We start from the raw sequence: 18594 nt of genomic DNA, 5'->3' as shown, positions 1-18594 counted from the left end.
GACCACTCCTGCTGGAGGCTTACTTCAGGAGTAAAGCAACATACAGTGGAACCTCCAAAGTTAAAATGCCTTAAATTATAAATTTCTTTTAACAATTTGATGTTTAAACCCTTGCCATTTGTGACTTATGAGGCGTCAGCGTGCGTGCGTGGGTTTATGACACCACCACAGAGGTGCACCTGTGGTGACAAAGAGCATACTGATGATGATTAGAGGTGTATAGACATATAATGTAAATATAGTAAATTAGTGGTACATACAGTAAATATGAAATAATTGTGGTACATCTGCTGTACGTATGATGTAAATATTGTATATACTGTAGGGGTGTATAGAACATTGAATATGGTACATCAGGGGCATATAAAACGTGGTAGGCATCTCTTTTTTATTTATTTTGATTTTCCTTCTCACTCGGAGACCCTAATAAATAATCATAGGGTGTGCAACCTATTTTTTTTTTTGGTTCACCATTGTGAAATTAGGGCGCATGTGCTTTTATATATTTATGTATTTGTTGTATTCTAGAGCTCTGTTATGGTACATTTAGAAGTGTATCAATCATTAACTATGGGACAATAGAGGAGTATAGAACATTAAATTTGATGTGCGTTTTACTTTTTATTTTAAGATTAATTCACTTTACTTCCTATGGAAACCAATTATGTCAACCAACTTCACGGAACAATTTGTGTTCCAATTTTGGAGGTTTCGCTATATCAGGAAAATTGTATCACTTGTTGCCAGGCAACTTTCAAATTTAGTCACAACTGCCAACGGTGCACTGTATTTACTCCTGGATTTGTGCATGTCGTTTGCAGGATGTATTTGAGTTCAGCTTCGCCAAGATGCCCGACGAGCCGCAGCTTGACCACACCGCCTTGTCCCTGAGTTGCCACCCCACGTCCTCCTCCTCTTCCTCTTCTTCCTCCTCGACCTCCTCGTCATCCACGTCCGAGAGTGAGCCCAGCAGTGAGAGCGAAGAGAGCAGCCCCAGCTCGGACAGTGAGGAGGAGCGAGCCCACCGGCTGGCCGAGTTGCAGGACCAGGTGTGCACGCAGGTAAGGCCCTCCAATTACTTAAATCGTATTTGGATAAACTTAAAGATTATTTCATATTCTTGCAAGATGGAACAACAAACATTTAGCAAAAGCACCTTACATAGTAGTTGTTCGAAGAATACTTTTCTGGGTTTCTATTTTATACCCGTGTAAGCCCTACTATCTTTATGAAACATGGACTGTGCTCTATCTGACCACATTGTTTTCTCTTATCCCAGGAAGGATGGTCTTAAATGACTTTGTCATCCTCTGTTTGAATCAAACGGGGACTGCAGTGAACCGCCCGTTTATCATTGGCATGAATGGTCCTGCAGACTTTAAAAGCATTAAAACTTATAACACACTTTTAAAGTGTTTCTTAGCTCCTGGTGACACTCTCTCAAACAGTTCTCCCAATACAAGGAAAAGTGTGCTTGCTTCAAGCTGCTTATTTATTTATCACTCCAGGTTGACTTTTACTGTAAAACTGACACATGAAACTAAAGAGAAATAGAAACACTGTATATTTAAACACAAAAATATTTAACCAAACCATCTAATGAAAGTCTGCCAGCTTAATGCTAACATATAATGCAAAACTCCATAGACCTAACAGAAATTAGCATAGATGTTACAGTAATTACACAAACTTTCAAACGGCTGCTTCTTTAACACACACGGGGCAGCAACACATAGAAACAGCATAACAATACTCACAGGCATATGTAGAATTTAGACTTAAAAGCCTTTTTTCATCTTTTTTTCTATTTCACAAACAACCTGTATTGGGCATATGGATACTATTCACCAACAAATGGAGATGTCTGCTTTTGCCTTTGAAGTCTCCATATATTCTCTCTGCTCTGCAGGAAAGACTATTATTGGAGATTAGTTGGGAGCCTTCTCTGCCTCCTCTTCGCTGCATGTCTGCCAGTAGACCTCAGTGCTGCCCGGCATGTTTCAGTGCAACTCTAAATTTGAACTTGCCTGTATACTTTAAAAAGCTGAAAGATTGCAACGACATACTGGGGGTTCACTGTATCGCCCCAAACATAATCAGCAGTCTTATCAGTTATTAGTCAGTATCAAGCAAGTCCCAGATGTGAGAATGTACAGGAATCATATACATTTTTCATCACTCATTAACTTTTTCACCACACAGCTTCGAGCTGTGCATGAGCAGCTGACTGCGCTCTCCCAGGGCCCCATCGTCAAGCCCAAGAAGAAGCGTGAAAAGAAGGACAAGAAGGAGAAGAAGAAGCACAGGAAGCCAGACAAGCGCAGTCGCGCAGCCAAGAACCGAGCGGGGTCCGAGGAGTGGACCATGCCCACTAAAATGCTCAAGAGCAAAGCGTCACAGGGCAGCGCATCGCAGCTCAAGAAGAGCCAAACTAAGAAGAGCAGCAAGAGCAGCAAGTTAGTACCACACGGACACAAAAAACGCCATGTTTGGTCCCGTTTCTGTTTGGTAAATGTGTGAAAAGTACCAAAATATAATCACTTCGAGGAAATGAAGAGATGCTCGCACAGTTCTCCAAATAAGAGTCAAAGTTTACATACTTTTACTGATTAGTTGTCACTCAGTTCATTTTTACTGTAAAACCGACACATAAAAAAAAACAAAAGTAAACATTGGATGTTTAAACTTTAAAATGTTAAACCAAACCATTTCATTTCATCTAACCAAATTCTACTAGCTTAATGGTAACAATGCAAATGCCATAGATGGCCTAATGGCCTAAACAATTGCTGTTTTAACACACATGGAGCAGCAACACATACAAACATAGCACAGAACAATACTCAGAGGCATATATTTTCTCTGCTCTTTTCTTTATTCTCTGGAATATTACACTGGCAAAATGTGGTACTCTATTACACTGAAGGGGCGTCATTAATTACGCTGAACCTCTCCCGAGTAGCCTCATCACTGCCTGGCATGTTTTTGCACAATATTACACTACGAAATCTGCGATATAGCGGGAGGAACACTACCACCATTCTGCCTACACTAGATTTATTAGGATTTAGCATTCTGACATTAAGTCACTGATTTAATGTCCGTTTGAACCTCCCACCAGGAGCTCCAAGAAGCCTTTCTACCCGCTGTTGCCGGCTGCCATGCTGCCGCACTACGACTCTGAGGAGGAGGAGGAAATTGTGCCCATGACGTACGACGAGAAGCGGCAGCTGAGCCTGGACATCAACAAGCTTCCGGGCGAGAAGCTGGGTCGCGTGGTGCACATCATCCAGTCGCGGGAGCCCTCGCTGCGCGACACCAACCCCGAGGAGATTGAAATCGACTTTGAGACGCTCAAGCCGTCCACACTGAAGGAGCTGGAGCGCTATGTCATGACGTGTCTGCGGAAGAAGCCGCGCAAGCCCTACACCGACCAAGGTACATACAGCAACTTCCTGTATGTCGGGGAATCTTTAAAGGCTCCCACAGCCTGGGTTATTTTCTTCCCTTTTTCTGAGTCAGGGTGGAAATGGCTGATGTGGTTCTTTAAATTGGTGGTGGTCCCAACACATTTCATTTTTGTGCGCTGGGCTTTACAAACAGCATGTGACTTTTCCAGTTCATGCTTCCCAGTCTGTTGGTAAAATCCAAAAGTTGTCTAGTCCAGATATCCGCTTATAAAGACACAAGGGCCAAAAATCAACAAGCAATATCATGTAAGCTGAAACGATTAATCGAATAGCTCAAATAATTTAATTACAATAAAAAGTTGAATCAAAATATCTGCCTTGAAGCTTTGAAGTAAACATATTCCACATGGACTAATGTTTGAGTATGTAAAGACAGAATGGCCAAAGTTGGGGATCATTTCACACTGAAAAGAAAATAGTGCAATGTGACTACTGCAAAGCAGAGCTAGCTAACTACGATCGCCAAATCATCTTCAGCTCCCATTCCGCTTATCCTCACTAGGGTCGCGGGCATGCTAGAGTCTATCCCAGCCATCAATGTTAGGTAATTTAATATAATCACTGTATTAAATACAATTACAATTTACAACATTGTAAAAATGAAATGCAGTCAAAGAGCCCTGCGATTGGCTGGTGACCAGTTCAGTGTGTACCCCACCTCTCGCCCGAAGTCAGCTGAGGTAGGCGTTAGCACGCCCGTGAGCCTAGTGAAGAGAAGTGGTTCAGAACATGAATGGATGTCAATGCAATCAAACATATTACAATGAATCTTGTAGCTCAAGGGTGTCAAACTCATTTTTGTCACAGGCCACATCGCAGTGATAACTTCCCTCGGAGGGCCGCTATGACTGTGGACCCATATAAATGAAAGATTACCTCATATACTGTAAATACAGTATACACAACACATTGATGAGTAACCAGTTTTGAAATCAGAAGCCTATAAATACATGTTTTTCAACTATTTATTTTCAAAGGGGGATTTGGTAAAAAAAAAAAAAAAAATGCTTGCAAATATCTCAATGGTATTACACCAGAACACAATTAGTGATTTTGATTTGCTTTCGACGGCCACATAAAATGATGTGGTGGGCCGCCAGTTTGACACCTCAGTTGTAGCTATTCAACAACTTTAAAAAAAAAAATCCAGTACAGTACATTGTTTTACTTTTAATGTATAGTAATTTTTTTACTTCAAGTACTGTATTTTTGAATTGACTAAATTTAAATGGCCATTTTTGTGATCCTTAGAGAGCTAAACATTTTTCGAGATGGTCCTTAGTATAAAATGTTTGAGAACCACCACTGCATTACATGATGCATTTCACCTTCCCTTATCCTGATGACGGTTGTTCTTGTGCTTTTGTGTTCTCGTTAGCAGTGAAGAAAGGCGGTGTGGTCAAGTCCAAAGAGGAGCTGACCCTGGAGAAGCGTCTGGAGCTGGAGAGGAGGCTCCAGGACGTCAGCGGACAGCTCAACTCGGCCAAGAAGCCTGCCAAACCTAAAGGTCAGTGCAAATATGTCAATACCTCAATATAATTCCTTACAGATGCTACATCTATAGACCATTAGTCTATTAGTCAAATTTTAGTTTTCTATTTTCACTCATTGTCTAAAAAACATTTGACTTTCAATCTTGAGACGACATAATGCCGCACAGCTCCTCCAGAGTGAGGGAAGAGGCAGAGTTTTACAATTCTCAGACAGTCCAAGAGAGTTAATAGACTTGTTCACAAGCTATTTGCAACACCTTAAATTGGTTTATAATGCGTAAAAATAATAGACCGTGTGAGGACAGATCAATAGTATCACTTTGGGACACTAGAGGTGTATAAACCATTGAATATGATGTAAATATAGTACTTTAGAAATGTATATAAATGAAATGACGTAAATATGGTACATTAGATTTGTACAACATTACATATGGTGCATTAGAGGTGACACACAGTTTAATATATAGATGGTATGTTAAACACATTTGGATAAACGTATAGAAGGTATGTTAGAGCTGTAATAGGCATTACATATGATGTAAATGGTTAAAACATAAAGGTGTGTTAAATATAATGTACAGTGCATGTAACCAGACAGTTAAAGCACTGCTTTTGTAGTGTAAATCCATCCTTATTGTTTTATGTATTGTGTATTAACTTTGCCAGCGGAGAAGGCCAACCCCGCCGAGGCCCACGTGCAGCCCTCGCGCCTCAGCGGCAGCAGTTCCAGCTCGGACTCGTCATCGTCCTCCTCCTCCTCGTCATCCTCGTCCTCAGACACCAGTGAGTCAGACTCCGGCTGAGATCTTTGCGGCTAAAATAGAAAATAATAATAATATAAAGAAGAAGCAACTCAGGGACTTGGGCTGGCCCAGGACGCGTCACTCCCTGAAAACGGACTACTGTATTGAACTCCTTTTGAATGTTAGACTTGAAGGATGTGTGGGGACAAGAAATAATTGAAATAGAACACTTAATGCCTTTGCTTTCTCCCGCTTGCTTTTGTTTCGTTGTTTGTAAATAACATGTACAAAAATGTATGTTTCTTTTATAAAGAAAAATTTTATGATTATTTCCACCACCCAGAGAAGGATGTGGTGCAAGTCTTCTTTGGATGTATTTATTTATTTGAAAACTCGACAAATGTTTTTGGCTAATCCTCATTATCTCCCTCCTCTTCCCTTTATGGACCCTGCTTTATCTTCAACACATGTCGATGAACTGTGTAAAAGCTGCTTGAGCATTTATTTGACATCAATCTTAAGGTCTATGTACTAGTATGCCCTTTGTCCTCGCTAGTAAGAAAATTCAGTGTGACTAGAGCGCAGAACAACTCTGGCTTACTAGTGTAAAAAAATTCTACTATTAAAGGACAACTTTGGCATACTAGTAGGACAACTACATGTTACTAGTGAGGCAAAACCGTGCACTTCTGGTGAAGCGCTAGATGTTAACTGGTGCACGGTTTTGCCTCACCAGCAATATGTAGTTGTCCCTCTCGTATGCCAAAGTTGATCTACTAGTGAGGTCAAAGAGTATATTAGTACAGGGATCTTTAGCTAAATATTGGAGCATTTATATGACATGCTATGTATGTGACATACTTTAGATCCAGCTTAAGGTCCATGTACTAGTACACTCTTTTGCCTCACTAGTAAGACAATTGAATGCTTTTCTAGAACAACGCAGCTGTGCTAGTAGAACAACTGTGTTATTCGTAGTTATTTCAACTACTCTGAAATTTATGCACAACAGTAGGACAGTACATGTTACTAGTGAGACAAAACACCAGTGCACTCGTTGACATCTGTATGCTGCTAGTGACTTCAAAGCATACTAGTACATGGACCTTAAACTGGACAACAAGGGTATGGAATAAATTCTCCAACGGCTTTATGGCAAGCCATTTGAGCATTTAGTTTATCTTACTAGTGAGGACAAAGAGTATACTAGTACATAAACCTTAAGCTAGATATGAAGGAATGGAATAAATGCTCAAACAACTTGCAATATGGAACGGTGACACTGCAAGCGCAATATGAAATTTTTCCATAATTATTCTTGACGTCGCTGCATCCTGTTTTCTACAACTAAAAGCAGCCCCACAACTTGATTTCATTCCTGGATTGTCATCACTGTTGCAAGAAAGCATGCTGAACATTTTGCATTTATCCATTCCAAACATGTTCATGGTTCAGAATGTAAATGATTGAGCACCACGCTGATTTGTGGAAGTAATGCCTGTATATTCTTAAAAGTGTTTATGCTGTTGCACAAAAACTACTGCATCTGCCCTGCTGTTCTGTTCCCTGAGGTGCCCTTGTTCTTTTTACGCTGCTCTTTACAATACTTCTCTCATTCCGGTTTAGCGTCACTGTTGTTGTTTGCTCACTTAGAGCGTCTCCGGCCTCTGACGCACACCTCCCCCCCCCCCCCTCCCAGTTGAAAGCTTTGTTCATTAAAATAATCTGTAGACATAATTTGCCTGTCTTTGTGAAGAAAACCTGTGACCTTATTCTAAATACAGTGAGGCCTTGAAATGAGTGACCTCACTGAGGTACACGTGTATTCAAAATAAACAACTTTGCCTTCCGCGAGGCTCAATGCTAACACACAACGCTAGGTACCCGTGGATTCAAAATAAACAACTTTGCCTTCCGCTAGCTCAATGCTAAACCCCATAGATGGGCTAAGTAATTGCATTGATAGCTGCGTTACAACCCTTTAAGTAACTGATATTTGAACACAAATAATGGAGCTAGCATGAGGAAAAATGAAAACATCAAGGCACCACTGGTACACTACGAATAAATTGGCGTTTCCTTCGGTAGGTGGCAGCACTTCGTTAAATTGGGATTGGCTCGCTGTGATGCATTCAATGACCACGCGAGTATTATGTAGGAAGCTTTAAAATGTGAATATAGACAACGAGCCTCGTTCCCTGTATTGGTTATTTGTTCTAAAAAAAAACTTGTCTCTTTGTCATACGTTATATTTTAGCCCAATAACCCATATAGAAAATTATAAATTGGTTGTCAATCGTTTCTGTTGTCATTTCGCAAATAATTCTTACAAACCGATTCTCACGATACTTCAGTCAAAATGTTTAGAGTGAAAACTATACCAATGTAATCTTCCTTTGTAGTTCTTAAATATTCTCTATGTTGTGAATAACGATATCGGTTTTTGAAAACTCGCAAACTCACTCTGTCATGAACGTCTCACTTGCTCTGAGGCATCTTCAATGAACTTTCGAGAACGTCACGCATGGGCGCTGAGTATTTCATCGAAAGAGCAGGGGACAGTCTTCATTTGTGAATCTATTGAAACTAACCATTTCAACCACATGCTATAATGTTACTATCTCTATCTATTCTATTAATACATTTATGTAGTACAGGTTATTTTGATTAGTTATATAGCTATATTACGCTTCGAACCCAACTCTAACACCCATCTTGATTTGAGTCGACGATGGTACATTCCCCATGACATCTCGAGCTGAGCGAGCCTCGCTGCTCTCAAGCTCGAGCATCACCTGGCACACAAGATTCACCTTTTAAGCAAGCAGGACGCCGTCATTATCCGTCAAAATGTGTGCGGCCAAGAAAGAAGACTTGTCCCCTAGCGAAAAGGAGCTGTTTGACGTTATCACGACAGGTAAGTAGGTTGATCTCCGGCTAATCCCCCACAATGCACTGTGGTTGACACTTGTTAGCTTGTACGAAAGACTACACAAACAATACAAAACGTTATATTTTTGACTTCATCGTGTTTAAAGTGCAATTTATTACACCGACTGCTATTTCGAGTGCATACAGTATTTTGGCTTCCTAAGCTACATCACTACAACCAAACTCAGACATGTTTACGTGTGCTGTATATCATTTACATAAATGTCTATAAACATCTACTATGCCACGTTTAATGTAGAAACGTGAAGTCTTATCATATCAAAATCATATGTAAAGTTGTATAAACCTAATGTACCATCTTTACAACATACTTCATTTTTATACACTTAATATAATATGATTACGTCATATTTTGTGCATCCACTTTTAATGTACCCTAAATATATTTCATGTCTGTTACCTATAATGTGGCATATTTACATATTTAATGGGCTATACACCTGTAATGTATCTCATACATATTCCCTGTTCCTATACCTCTAATGTACATTATTTACATTATCTCTAAGGTCTATACACAAAATGTGCCATCTTTACACTGTATTTAATGTCTGTACATCTTCAATGTAATTTACATATTTAATGTTAAACACACGGCGGCACTGTGGACGACTGGTTAGCACATCTGCCTCACAGTTCTGAGGACCGGGGTTCAAATCCCGACCCTGCCTGTGTGGAGTTAGCATGTTCTCCCCATGCCTGCGTGGGTTTTCTCCGGGTACTCTGGTTTCCTCCCAGATCCCAAAAACATGCATGGTAGGTTGGAGAGACTAAATTGTCCGTAGGTATGAATGTGAGTGCGAATGGTTGTTTGTTTATTTGTGCCCTGCGATTGGCTGGCGACCAGTCAGGGTGTACCCCGCCTCTCGCCCAGAGATAGCTGGGATAGGCTCCAACACGCCCGCGACACCCTAGACAGGATAAGCGTAACGGAAGATGAATGAATGAACAGATGTTCAACACACCTCCATTGTACCTTTATACATTTGTTTATAAGCTCAGTGTATCATATCTGCATTTTCAATGTCTGTACACCGAATATACCAAAATTCCTGCATATTCAATGTCTATACAGCTCTAATGTGTCATACATGCATTATTTAGCATACAACTCTAGGATAGCATATTTCTTGTTCAATATGTCTCTAATGTGCCATATTTAATATTCTAGGATAGGCACATTGGGATATAGACTTTGTAATATTGTGGCTACTGGGTGTTTGTGTGTTTTAACCCTGTTGCTGCAGGTCAAATTTACCCAGTTTGAATGTAAGAATTCCCCCAAATATTTGTTTAATATATTCAAAAAGATAAGTACTTCTCTTGGCCCAATTTTTAGTATTTTATTTTTTGATTCTTCAAAAAAATACATATTTTGGAATTCACAAACTTCCATACATATGCATATATTTCACAACCGCCTAAAAGGGAATAAAGTGAATTTTCCAAGAGTACTAACTATTGATTGAACTTACAGTGGGTCACATTGACCCATGAATATTTGTGCTGCATCAAAGTAACAAACATAATGAGAGGGTTAATCAAACTACAAGTGTTCATGTATGCTTTTTTTTTTTTTTTTTTTAATTGCAGGAAATGTCCAAGAGGCATCCAGACTACTGGGCTGCAAAGATGTCAAAGTCAACTGCCTGGATGAGGTAATGAAACATTTAATTTGATATTTCCCAACTCTCCGAGCCATCTTTTGAGGTTTCTGTCGTCAGGCAGCCATCATAGTTTATTTGAACCAAAGCAAAGGACGTAGCAGTGTTTAAGAATCAAGCCTCCAATGTAAAAATATCATCATTTGTTAATATTGTCTGGGAAAGAACAAGTGGGCTATGTGTTTTTTTTTCTGAAATCGATACACACGTATGACAAGGTGGCATTGGCAGCCCCCTCGGAGGAGTACAAGGACCCTTAACGTCCTCGCTCATCTTTGTTTTCCCTTCAGCCTCCATGCCCATGTGTCAAAGTCAGATGTCAGAAGCATGTTTTTACTGTCTTGTTAACTTCACCTCTGACTACAATACTTAAAATAAGTGATTTGTATTTAATTTTTTTTTTTTAAATATGCATTTTGGCCTTTTGGCTGCTCATAACATTCCCAAATATTCACCGATATCCCTCATCTACTATCTTACTTTTTTCTGTAAAATTCCTCAAAAGTGGTACCGTTGGGAGCTCAATTTTGAAAAATATGCTTCAAAAGTAAAACTAAATTAATCATTTCACAAGGTGTCTGCAAATCCTATGAGTCTTCAGCTCAGTGAGCCTTTAGACCAGGCGGGGCGGTACGAGCTTTTGCTCAATGGCCACATTTAATTTTTAAAACAAATGCCAGATTAAAAAAAAAAAAAAAAAGTCAGTGTATGTAAAATGTTTGCTTTAATAATAAATAATTTGATATCATCATTTGAATTTTACTTAAAATTGCCTGGTAAGAAGAAATACAGTTGTACCTCGAGATACAATTGATCCAACTCACTTCCCAACAAGCAGCAGTTTGGCAGATGTGTCGTCAAGATGTGACAAAAAAGTTTCTTCAAGCTGTTCATTGCCACTCTTTACTGTCAAACTAAACATTAAACAAAGAGGCTTACACATTTTATATTTAAAACAACGACAGAACTTTGCCTTTACGTCTGCGAGCTTAGTGCTACCATACAATTGAAAACATCATAGGCGGGGTAACGAATAGCATCAGTGTGGCGGTGTTATAACGCTGTAGACGACGGATATTTTAACACAAATGATGGAGCAACCAATGTAGAAAGACAATATAATACGCAGACATTTTTTCTTTATCCTCTGTGAAAAACAACGAATATTACTGCAGCTTACTTAGAAGTTGTGATCTTCTTCATCTCCATGTATATCGCTATATCTGTATTATACTCCCCCCAGGTAGCCAAGACCCATACACCACAACGAGCCGCACAGTCACAAAGAAGAAATCATAATACACAAACTGTTTATTTCTTTACTTTCTATTTAATTAGTTTTGTTTCTATAAAGTACAGTATTCACCCATCCATCCATTTTCTGTTTTGCTTATCCTCACTAAAGTCGTGGGCGTACGGGAGCCTATCCCAGCTATCTTCGGGCGGGAGGGGGGTGCACACCCTGATCTGGTCGCCAGCCAATCGCAGAAAAACACATTCCAAACATTACATTTTTTTGGGGAGGCTGGAACAGATGTATGACATTTCCATCTAGTTTGATAGGGAAAGATGGTTCGAGTTAAGAGCGTTGTCATGAAAGAAATTTAAACTCCTCTCAAGGCACCACAGTGTATGTTTGATTAAGGTGTCATCTTGAATATGTGTGTGTCTCCCCGTTGCAGTACGGCATGACGCCGCTGATGCACGCCGCCTACAAGGGCAAAGCGGACATGTGCAAGCTCCTGCTGAGGCACGGCGCTGACGTCAACTGCAACGAACACGAGCACAGATACACCGCGCTCATGTTCGCCGGACTCTCGGGTACATTGACGATCCAAAAAAAGGCAGCATGAACACGCCACGTCCTTCACAACGGCCGCTGCCATTTTTGTTTGCGCTCGCAGGGAAGACGGACATCACGTGGATGATGTTGGATGCTGGGGCTGAGACGGACGTGGTCAACTCTGTAGGGAGGACCGCAGGGCAAATGGCCGCCTTTGTGGGTATGTGTAGACAAATACAAAATGACAACACTTTCAAGGAGCTGCTGTAGGCCACAACTCGCGTTGGGCCAACTGGCTTCACCCTCTGAAGTGAATCATGTTGCCACCTCCTTACAGGCTCACGTACAACACTGTAGTTGTTGTTCTGTATTTCGGTGAGTCCCAATGTAGAGTAATTACACTTTATAATTACCTACATTTGCTTTTATTGTTTTATGTATTTATATAATAGTTGTTTTTCTTTATTAAAAAACAGTCAATGGATTAGTGGCATTTTGATTAATTTCAATGGCCAAAATTGCATTGATATATGAGAAGCCACCACTATACCTGATTACTTATTAGGGCAAAACAGTGAACAGTGTTTGGCATAGTTCCTTAACGTTTGAGGTTCTGGGTTCGAATCTCCCATCTCTGATGCAGCCATTTTGTCTCCGTGAAATACGGTTTGTCATTGAATGTCTTAATTTGCCTAATTCTCTATTGAGTCCTGTGAATGCTGCCTAGCAACAAGCTGTATTTCAGCTGTATGTAAGCTGTAAAAAGCGCATACAGTACTGTAGTTTTTGGTCTTCGTAGAATTTGAATAATTGAATGGCATCCAATTTTCCAGGGCAACACGACTGCGTGACGGTGATCAACAACTTCTTCTCTCGTGCCCGACTGGACTACTACACCAAAGCTCAGGGCCTGGAGAAGGAACCCAAGCTGCCCCCCAAGCTGGCCGGACCCCTGCACAAGATCATCATGAGCACCAACCTCAATCCTGTTAAGGTAATGTGAAAAGTGCAGTGTAAGTCTCTGTAATGAATGTGGTACATCCTGAAATACAGCGGTTCCTTGAGATACGAATGACTCGACTTGCGGGTTTTTCCAAGACGGGAGCCCTTGTTTGGGCGTTTTATTTATTTATTTTTTTGCTTTGACTTGCGTGCAAAAACATTTAGTTGCGAGAGCTATATGGGGACAGTGAACTCAACTCAGCTTCCTTAACAGCAAAGAGGAATTTTGCAGCAAGGGAAAAAATATTAAAAAAAAAAAAAAAAAGAGGTTTCAAGCTTTTTAATACCCCTCCCAGTTTGTTTGTCAAACTGACACATAAAACAAAAGAGAATTAAACAATTATTTAAACACAGGCGGGACGGTGGATGACTGTTTAGCACATCCGCCTAATAGTTTTGAGGACCCGCGTTCAAATCCGGCCTTGCCTGTGTGAGTTAGCATGTTCTCCCGGTGCATGCTTGGGTTTTCTCCGGGTACTCTGGTTTCCTCCCACATCTCAAAAATGTGCGATGGTAGGTTAATTGAGGACTCCAAATTTCCCGTAAATGTGAGTGTGAATGATTGTTTGTTTATATGTGCCCTGCGATTGGCTGACAACTAGTTCAGGGTGTACCCCGCAGTTAGCTGGGATAGGCTCCGGAATACCTGTAACCCTAGTGAGGTTAAGTGGTGTAGAAAATGGATGGATAGATATTTAAACACCAAAATGTTCAACCAAACCATATAATTTCATCAAACAAAAGTGTGCTAGCTTAATGCTGACATATAATGCGAAAAGCCATTGACAGGCTAGTGGAAATTAGCATAGATGTTACAGTAATTACAAATCTTTAAACGACTGCCACACATGGAGCAGGAACACATAAAAGCTGAGCAGACGACAATCACAGGTCAGTGACATGCAGTGGGGTTCATGGGTGGTGAGGCACTGACCTTAGTCAGTCAGCACATGTGCAGTAAGAAGATGGACTAGTCCATTGAAGAGGAAGGGCGGGAAGCAATAGAGACGATAATGGAAGATTAACTATTTTTGATGCTTTGAAGCATGTGAATTAAGACTAAAACAATTCCTTTTAATTGAAGAAAACTTTCCTAATTTGTTTGGGTGTCCCCGGAAATATCTACCATCTCTAATGGTAAGTCCGCCTTTGTGAGGCAAAATACTGTATGGCGCACCTTGTGCTTTTATCTGCGGTTGTATGTGATCAGCAAAACTAAATACGATAAACACATAATAAATACATTAGCCTAACTGTGGAAAATTCAGACAGACAGAACAGGCACTTGCCAAAAGCCTCCTCTCTTGTAGTAGTGTAATTTAGTAGCGTAATTTATGGTGTCAGATGGTGATGCTGGTGAAGGAGAACCCGCTGCTGGCCTCGCCCTCGGCCCTGGACAAGTGCCGTCGCGTGATGGAGGTCATCTGCGAGAAGTGCATGAAGCAGCGCGACATGAACGAGGTGCTGGCCATGAAGATGCACTACATCAGCTGCGTGCTGGGCAAATGCGCCTCCTTCCTCAACGAGCGCGACGACCAGCTGGACGGACTCATCAAGAGGTCAGTGACCTCAGACAATGTGGATGCCATTACATCAATTCTAAAATGGTGGCGCACTACCCACTTTGGTCGGGTGCAAAGAAACCAAAATACTTCAACTATTGCTCTTAATACAGACTCACGAACAATAAGTGAAAAACTATCATATGAAGAAACCATATAAAATATGTTCCAAGAGTTTTTAGCTTTACACACACTTTTAAACACATTGTATAACTATTTGACCACATGACAAATAATTGAAAGCATAAAATGCATAGAAAATACTATACCTTTTGTAGTGTCTGTGTACATGCATGTGTGTTTAAGAGGCGGGGTCTGGTGGGGTGTCTGGGCGAGAGCTGTGGCTGACAGCAGCTCCTGCGTGAGTGTGCTTATGTGTTTAACTGTTCTCGCGGTGTTGAATAAATGGCAGAAGAAGTAGTTTGCAACTGTGGCTCTACTTTCCCACATGATATGGCATGACAGTAAGTATCCATCCATCCATCAATCCATTTTCTGAGCTGCTTCTCCTCACTCGGGTCGCGGGCGTGCTGGAGCCTATCCCAGCTATCATCGGGCAGGAGGCGGGGTACACCCTGAACTGGTTGCCAGCCAATCGCAAGGCACATACAAACAAACAACCATTTGCACTCACATGCACACCTATGGGCAATTTAGAGTTGTCAATTAACCTCCCATGCATGTTTTTGGGATGTGGGAGGAAACCGGAGTTCCCGGAAAAAACATGACAGTAAGTATACTGTAAAAACAAAAAAATCTATCGCTTGCAAAAAGACAATATAGTAAGGGGCGCCTAATGATGAACTGCGATATAGCGAGTGAACACTGTACACTGACTTATTCTCTTCACCTCAGATCAGCAGTGTTCACAAGTGACATTTTCTTTTCCCGTTAGATCAGCATTGTGAAGAAAGTCTCTGCATTAGATCAGCAGTGCTAAAGAGTGATTTATTGTTTTACTTTACCTCAGATCAAAAGTGTTAAAAAGTGACATTTTTTTTCACTTTACATCAGCAGTGTTACAAAATGACATCATTATTTTCATGTTTGATCAGCAGTGTTACAAAAAGTGACTCGTTATCGTGTTTTCCTCCTCGCAGCCTGTTGAAAGGCCGAGACGGCGACAGCTTTCCAGTGTACCAGGAGAAGTTCATCCGTGAGTGCGTGCGCAAGTTCCCCTACTGTGAGGCCACGCTGCTGCAGCAACTGGTGCGCAGCATCGCTCCTGTCAGCATCGTGAGTTCCTCCCGTACTGTGCTATGATGTCGTCATCTTTGACCCAGGAAATAGTCGTACCTTGATTTACGAGCCACATTCGCCGATGCGGTTTTAGCCGTTTATGGAATGGGACAGTCAAATACAAAATGAGAACACTCACATGGAGCGACTCCTCCTTAATCTCCTGACGTTACTCACAAGGTCGTGCCCCTTTGAAGGCACATCCAACACAGTAATTTCCCAATTGACAGGGCAATGACCCCACAGCTAAATTAAATCAAGTTTTAATTAGTAACACTATATTAACTTAAAATGTGAAAAATATGTTTAAAAATAAGACATGTTGATACTATATTATTTATTAATACGTAAACATGTTAAAAAGCATTTTAATGTTAAGCAAACATTTTAAAACATTTCCTTTTTTACTATATTAAAAATATCTAAGCATACTTAAAAATTATAAAACATTTTACTTTTACATTATTTTCCTATAAAAGTTATATTTTAAAACAAAATATGCAAAAAAAAAAATCGCCTTTAAATGTATTAATTCTTATTTGTTTTACTAAATTATTTGAAAATACTTTGGGGACATTTTTTTTTTTTTTTTTTAATACATTTGATTTGCAATATTTTCTCTTCGTAAACAGTAGAATGTTTAATACACTTAGTAAGCGTTAGCTTGTGCAAGGAGCAACTCCGACTTAACCGCCTGGCGTCACTCACGAGGCCTTGCCCCTCAAAGGCACACACACAACAACTACCGTACGTACTGTAATTGCTCTTAATAAAGCAGGATTGTTTCTTTACGTTCTTTTTGTTTTTAATACAGTGCAAATACGCTGCTGATTTCCTTCATTAGAAAGACTTTTTTGTATAGGTGGGTGGACTGGAACAAATGAATTTTGCTTGTTTATTTCGGTGGGGAAACTTAGTTTATTTAAATTAAAATACAAGTTTGGTTACGGAATTAACTGGTAAATCAAAGTACCAGTGTGTATGTTGATTTCTTTTTTTAAATTATACATTTTTATATTTCCTACCACAACAGGGCAATGACCCCACAGCCCTGTCTGTGCTGACGCAGGCCATCACGGGTCAGGTTGGCTTCATGGACGCAGAGTTTTGCACTTCGTGTGGAGAAAAGGGAGCCCAGAAAAGATGCTCCATCTGTAAAATGGTGAAAGCTCTCTTCTGTCTTGGATCTTAATACAAACTAATGTGATCATTATCAAATGACAACCTCATCTGATGAGATAACACATTTTCTGTTTACTGCAAAATTTACAGCTTGATTAAAATGATTTTATTTTAATACAAAGTACAAATTATACTTTTTATTGTATTTGTACCTTTGGCAGTTGACACCAAATTATTATATTTTTGTATTTTACATATAAAGACAGTAAATACATTTTAAAATGAGAAAATTGAGTCTAAATTATATTTACCTTTGAGAATAAGTTATTCTTGTCATTATTTTTTATTTTTAAATTAATAGTAATATTATCATTATTGTTGTATTTTACGAGTTTAGATTCTGATTACATTTTTTTTTTTTTTTTTTACTTAAGATAATGAAGAAAATGGACAGTCAAACTTAAATTTCTCTTTGAACAAAATGTTATTTGTCATTATTATTGGTAAGTTAATAATAATGATTAGCATTATTTCATTTTTGGATTTTAGAAAAAATAATAGAAAGAAAATCAAGAGAAATCTCAATTTAATTTCCCTTCAAGGATAATAAAAATAAATACTAAAATAATAAATAAAAAAAACATAATAAAAAAACGGTCCTATCACCAAAAAGCCAAAAGAAAAAAAACTGTAGAGAAGAACTTGTGCACAAACAAAGACCGATGAGATGGAAGTTCCTTGGCAGAGGCAACAGTTTGAGTCTAGATTGTTTTGTACATTTTGTCACCAGGTGATCTACTGCGGCCAAGCGTGTCAGAAGTTGCATTGGTTCACCCACAAGAAAGTCTGCAAGAAGCTTCAGGCGCAGCGAGAGCAGCATCAAGCGCAAAGCGAGCAAGTCAAGGGTTGGTTACATCAGCTACTATAGTAGAACGCTAGTCAAAAATATTTTATATGCATTAGTTTTGATATAAAAAAATTACATCAGTCACTACAGTGAACAGCTATGGAAACGTGTTCTACAGTCACAAGTCTTGTCAGAGTTGTGCTTCAGTCACTACATTGAATAGCTATTCAGATGTTCTGAATATGTATAAGTTACTCATGAAATTGTTCAGTGAGCCTTTAAGAATGAGAATATTCATTGTGTTGTGTGGGTGTGTTTCAGAGGAGAGTGAAGCTGTTGAGGAGGCCTCAGAGTCCATGAAGCAGCTAAACGTGCACCCCAACAGGCAGACCGCCTCCGCACAACATTGAGGACATCACAAGATATATAACACAACAAAACACGACACATCCACTCACTGAACGCAACCAAGCCAAACCACTCTATCCCTCCAGCGGACATTTGAGGCCACTGCGCCCTTTTTGTCTTTTGTGAAACTCGAATTCTGTCTCGAGTGGAGCGGAGACAAAAAGTGACAAATTTGCAGAATCAAAACAACCCCAAATATGTATTTTGAATATTTATAACCACGGTATTATACTGTACGTGCATTTATTGGCATCGTGTTGGGTTTGGTTTCCATACATGCGTTGAATAAATATCACTTTTAATTTA

The 18594-nt window shown here is 39.8% G+C and overlaps 2 protein-coding genes and 1 long non-coding RNA gene across 7 annotated transcripts in view; 2 read left to right on the top strand and 1 right to left on the bottom strand.

Moving 5' to 3' along the window:
• LOC133401611 (bromodomain-containing protein 3-like) overlaps positions 1-6390 on the top strand; it is a 17875-nt gene extending 11485 nt beyond the window's left edge. For 3 of the 4 annotated variants that reach the window (XM_061674809.1, XM_061674806.1, XM_061674808.1), the window contains 5 exons: positions 822-1061; positions 2203-2456; positions 3122-3438; positions 4849-4977; positions 5633-6390. In XM_061674809.1, coding sequence (XP_061530793.1) covers positions 822-1061; positions 2203-2456; positions 3122-3438; positions 4849-4977; positions 5633-5769 — 1077 coding nt within the window. In that variant the 3' untranslated portion in view covers positions 5770-6390. The remainder of the gene's footprint in view (positions 1-821; positions 1062-2202; positions 2457-3121; positions 3439-4848; positions 4978-5632) is intronic. The other variant, XM_061674807.1, reaches the window with a different exon arrangement.
• On the bottom strand, positions 1547-8641 carry LOC133401616 (uncharacterized). Of its 2 annotated transcripts, none has more exons than XR_009768447.1 (3): positions 8523-8641; positions 5625-5780; positions 1547-4971 (listed from the first exon to the last, which is right to left on the bottom strand). It is a non-coding gene; the product is annotated as an uncharacterized LOC133401616 (long non-coding RNA). The 2 variants fall into 2 exon arrangements; XR_009768446.1 differs by lacking the exon at positions 8523-8641 and adding an exon at positions 8173-8212.
• Positions 8258-18594, top strand: ankmy2a (ankyrin repeat and MYND domain containing 2a). The gene is made up of 10 exons (XM_061674813.1): positions 8258-8626; positions 10255-10319; positions 12008-12146; positions 12230-12328; positions 12942-13102; positions 14455-14669; positions 15773-15908; positions 16945-17073; positions 17824-17938; positions 18202-18594. The coding sequence occupies exons 1-10, from the start codon at positions 8560-8562 to the stop codon at positions 18288-18290; spliced, it is 1215 nt and encodes a 404-aa protein (XP_061530797.1). The 5' UTR covers positions 8258-8559; the 3' UTR covers positions 18291-18594.

This window comes from Phycodurus eques, chromosome 4 (genome assembly GCF_024500275.1).
Source record: "Phycodurus eques isolate BA_2022a chromosome 4, UOR_Pequ_1.1, whole genome shotgun sequence".
Lineage (NCBI taxonomy): Eukaryota > Metazoa > Chordata > Actinopteri > Syngnathiformes > Syngnathidae > Phycodurus > Phycodurus eques.
The sequence above is the reverse complement of the archived record's forward strand: the minus strand, read 5'-3'. Positions and strand labels throughout refer to the sequence as shown.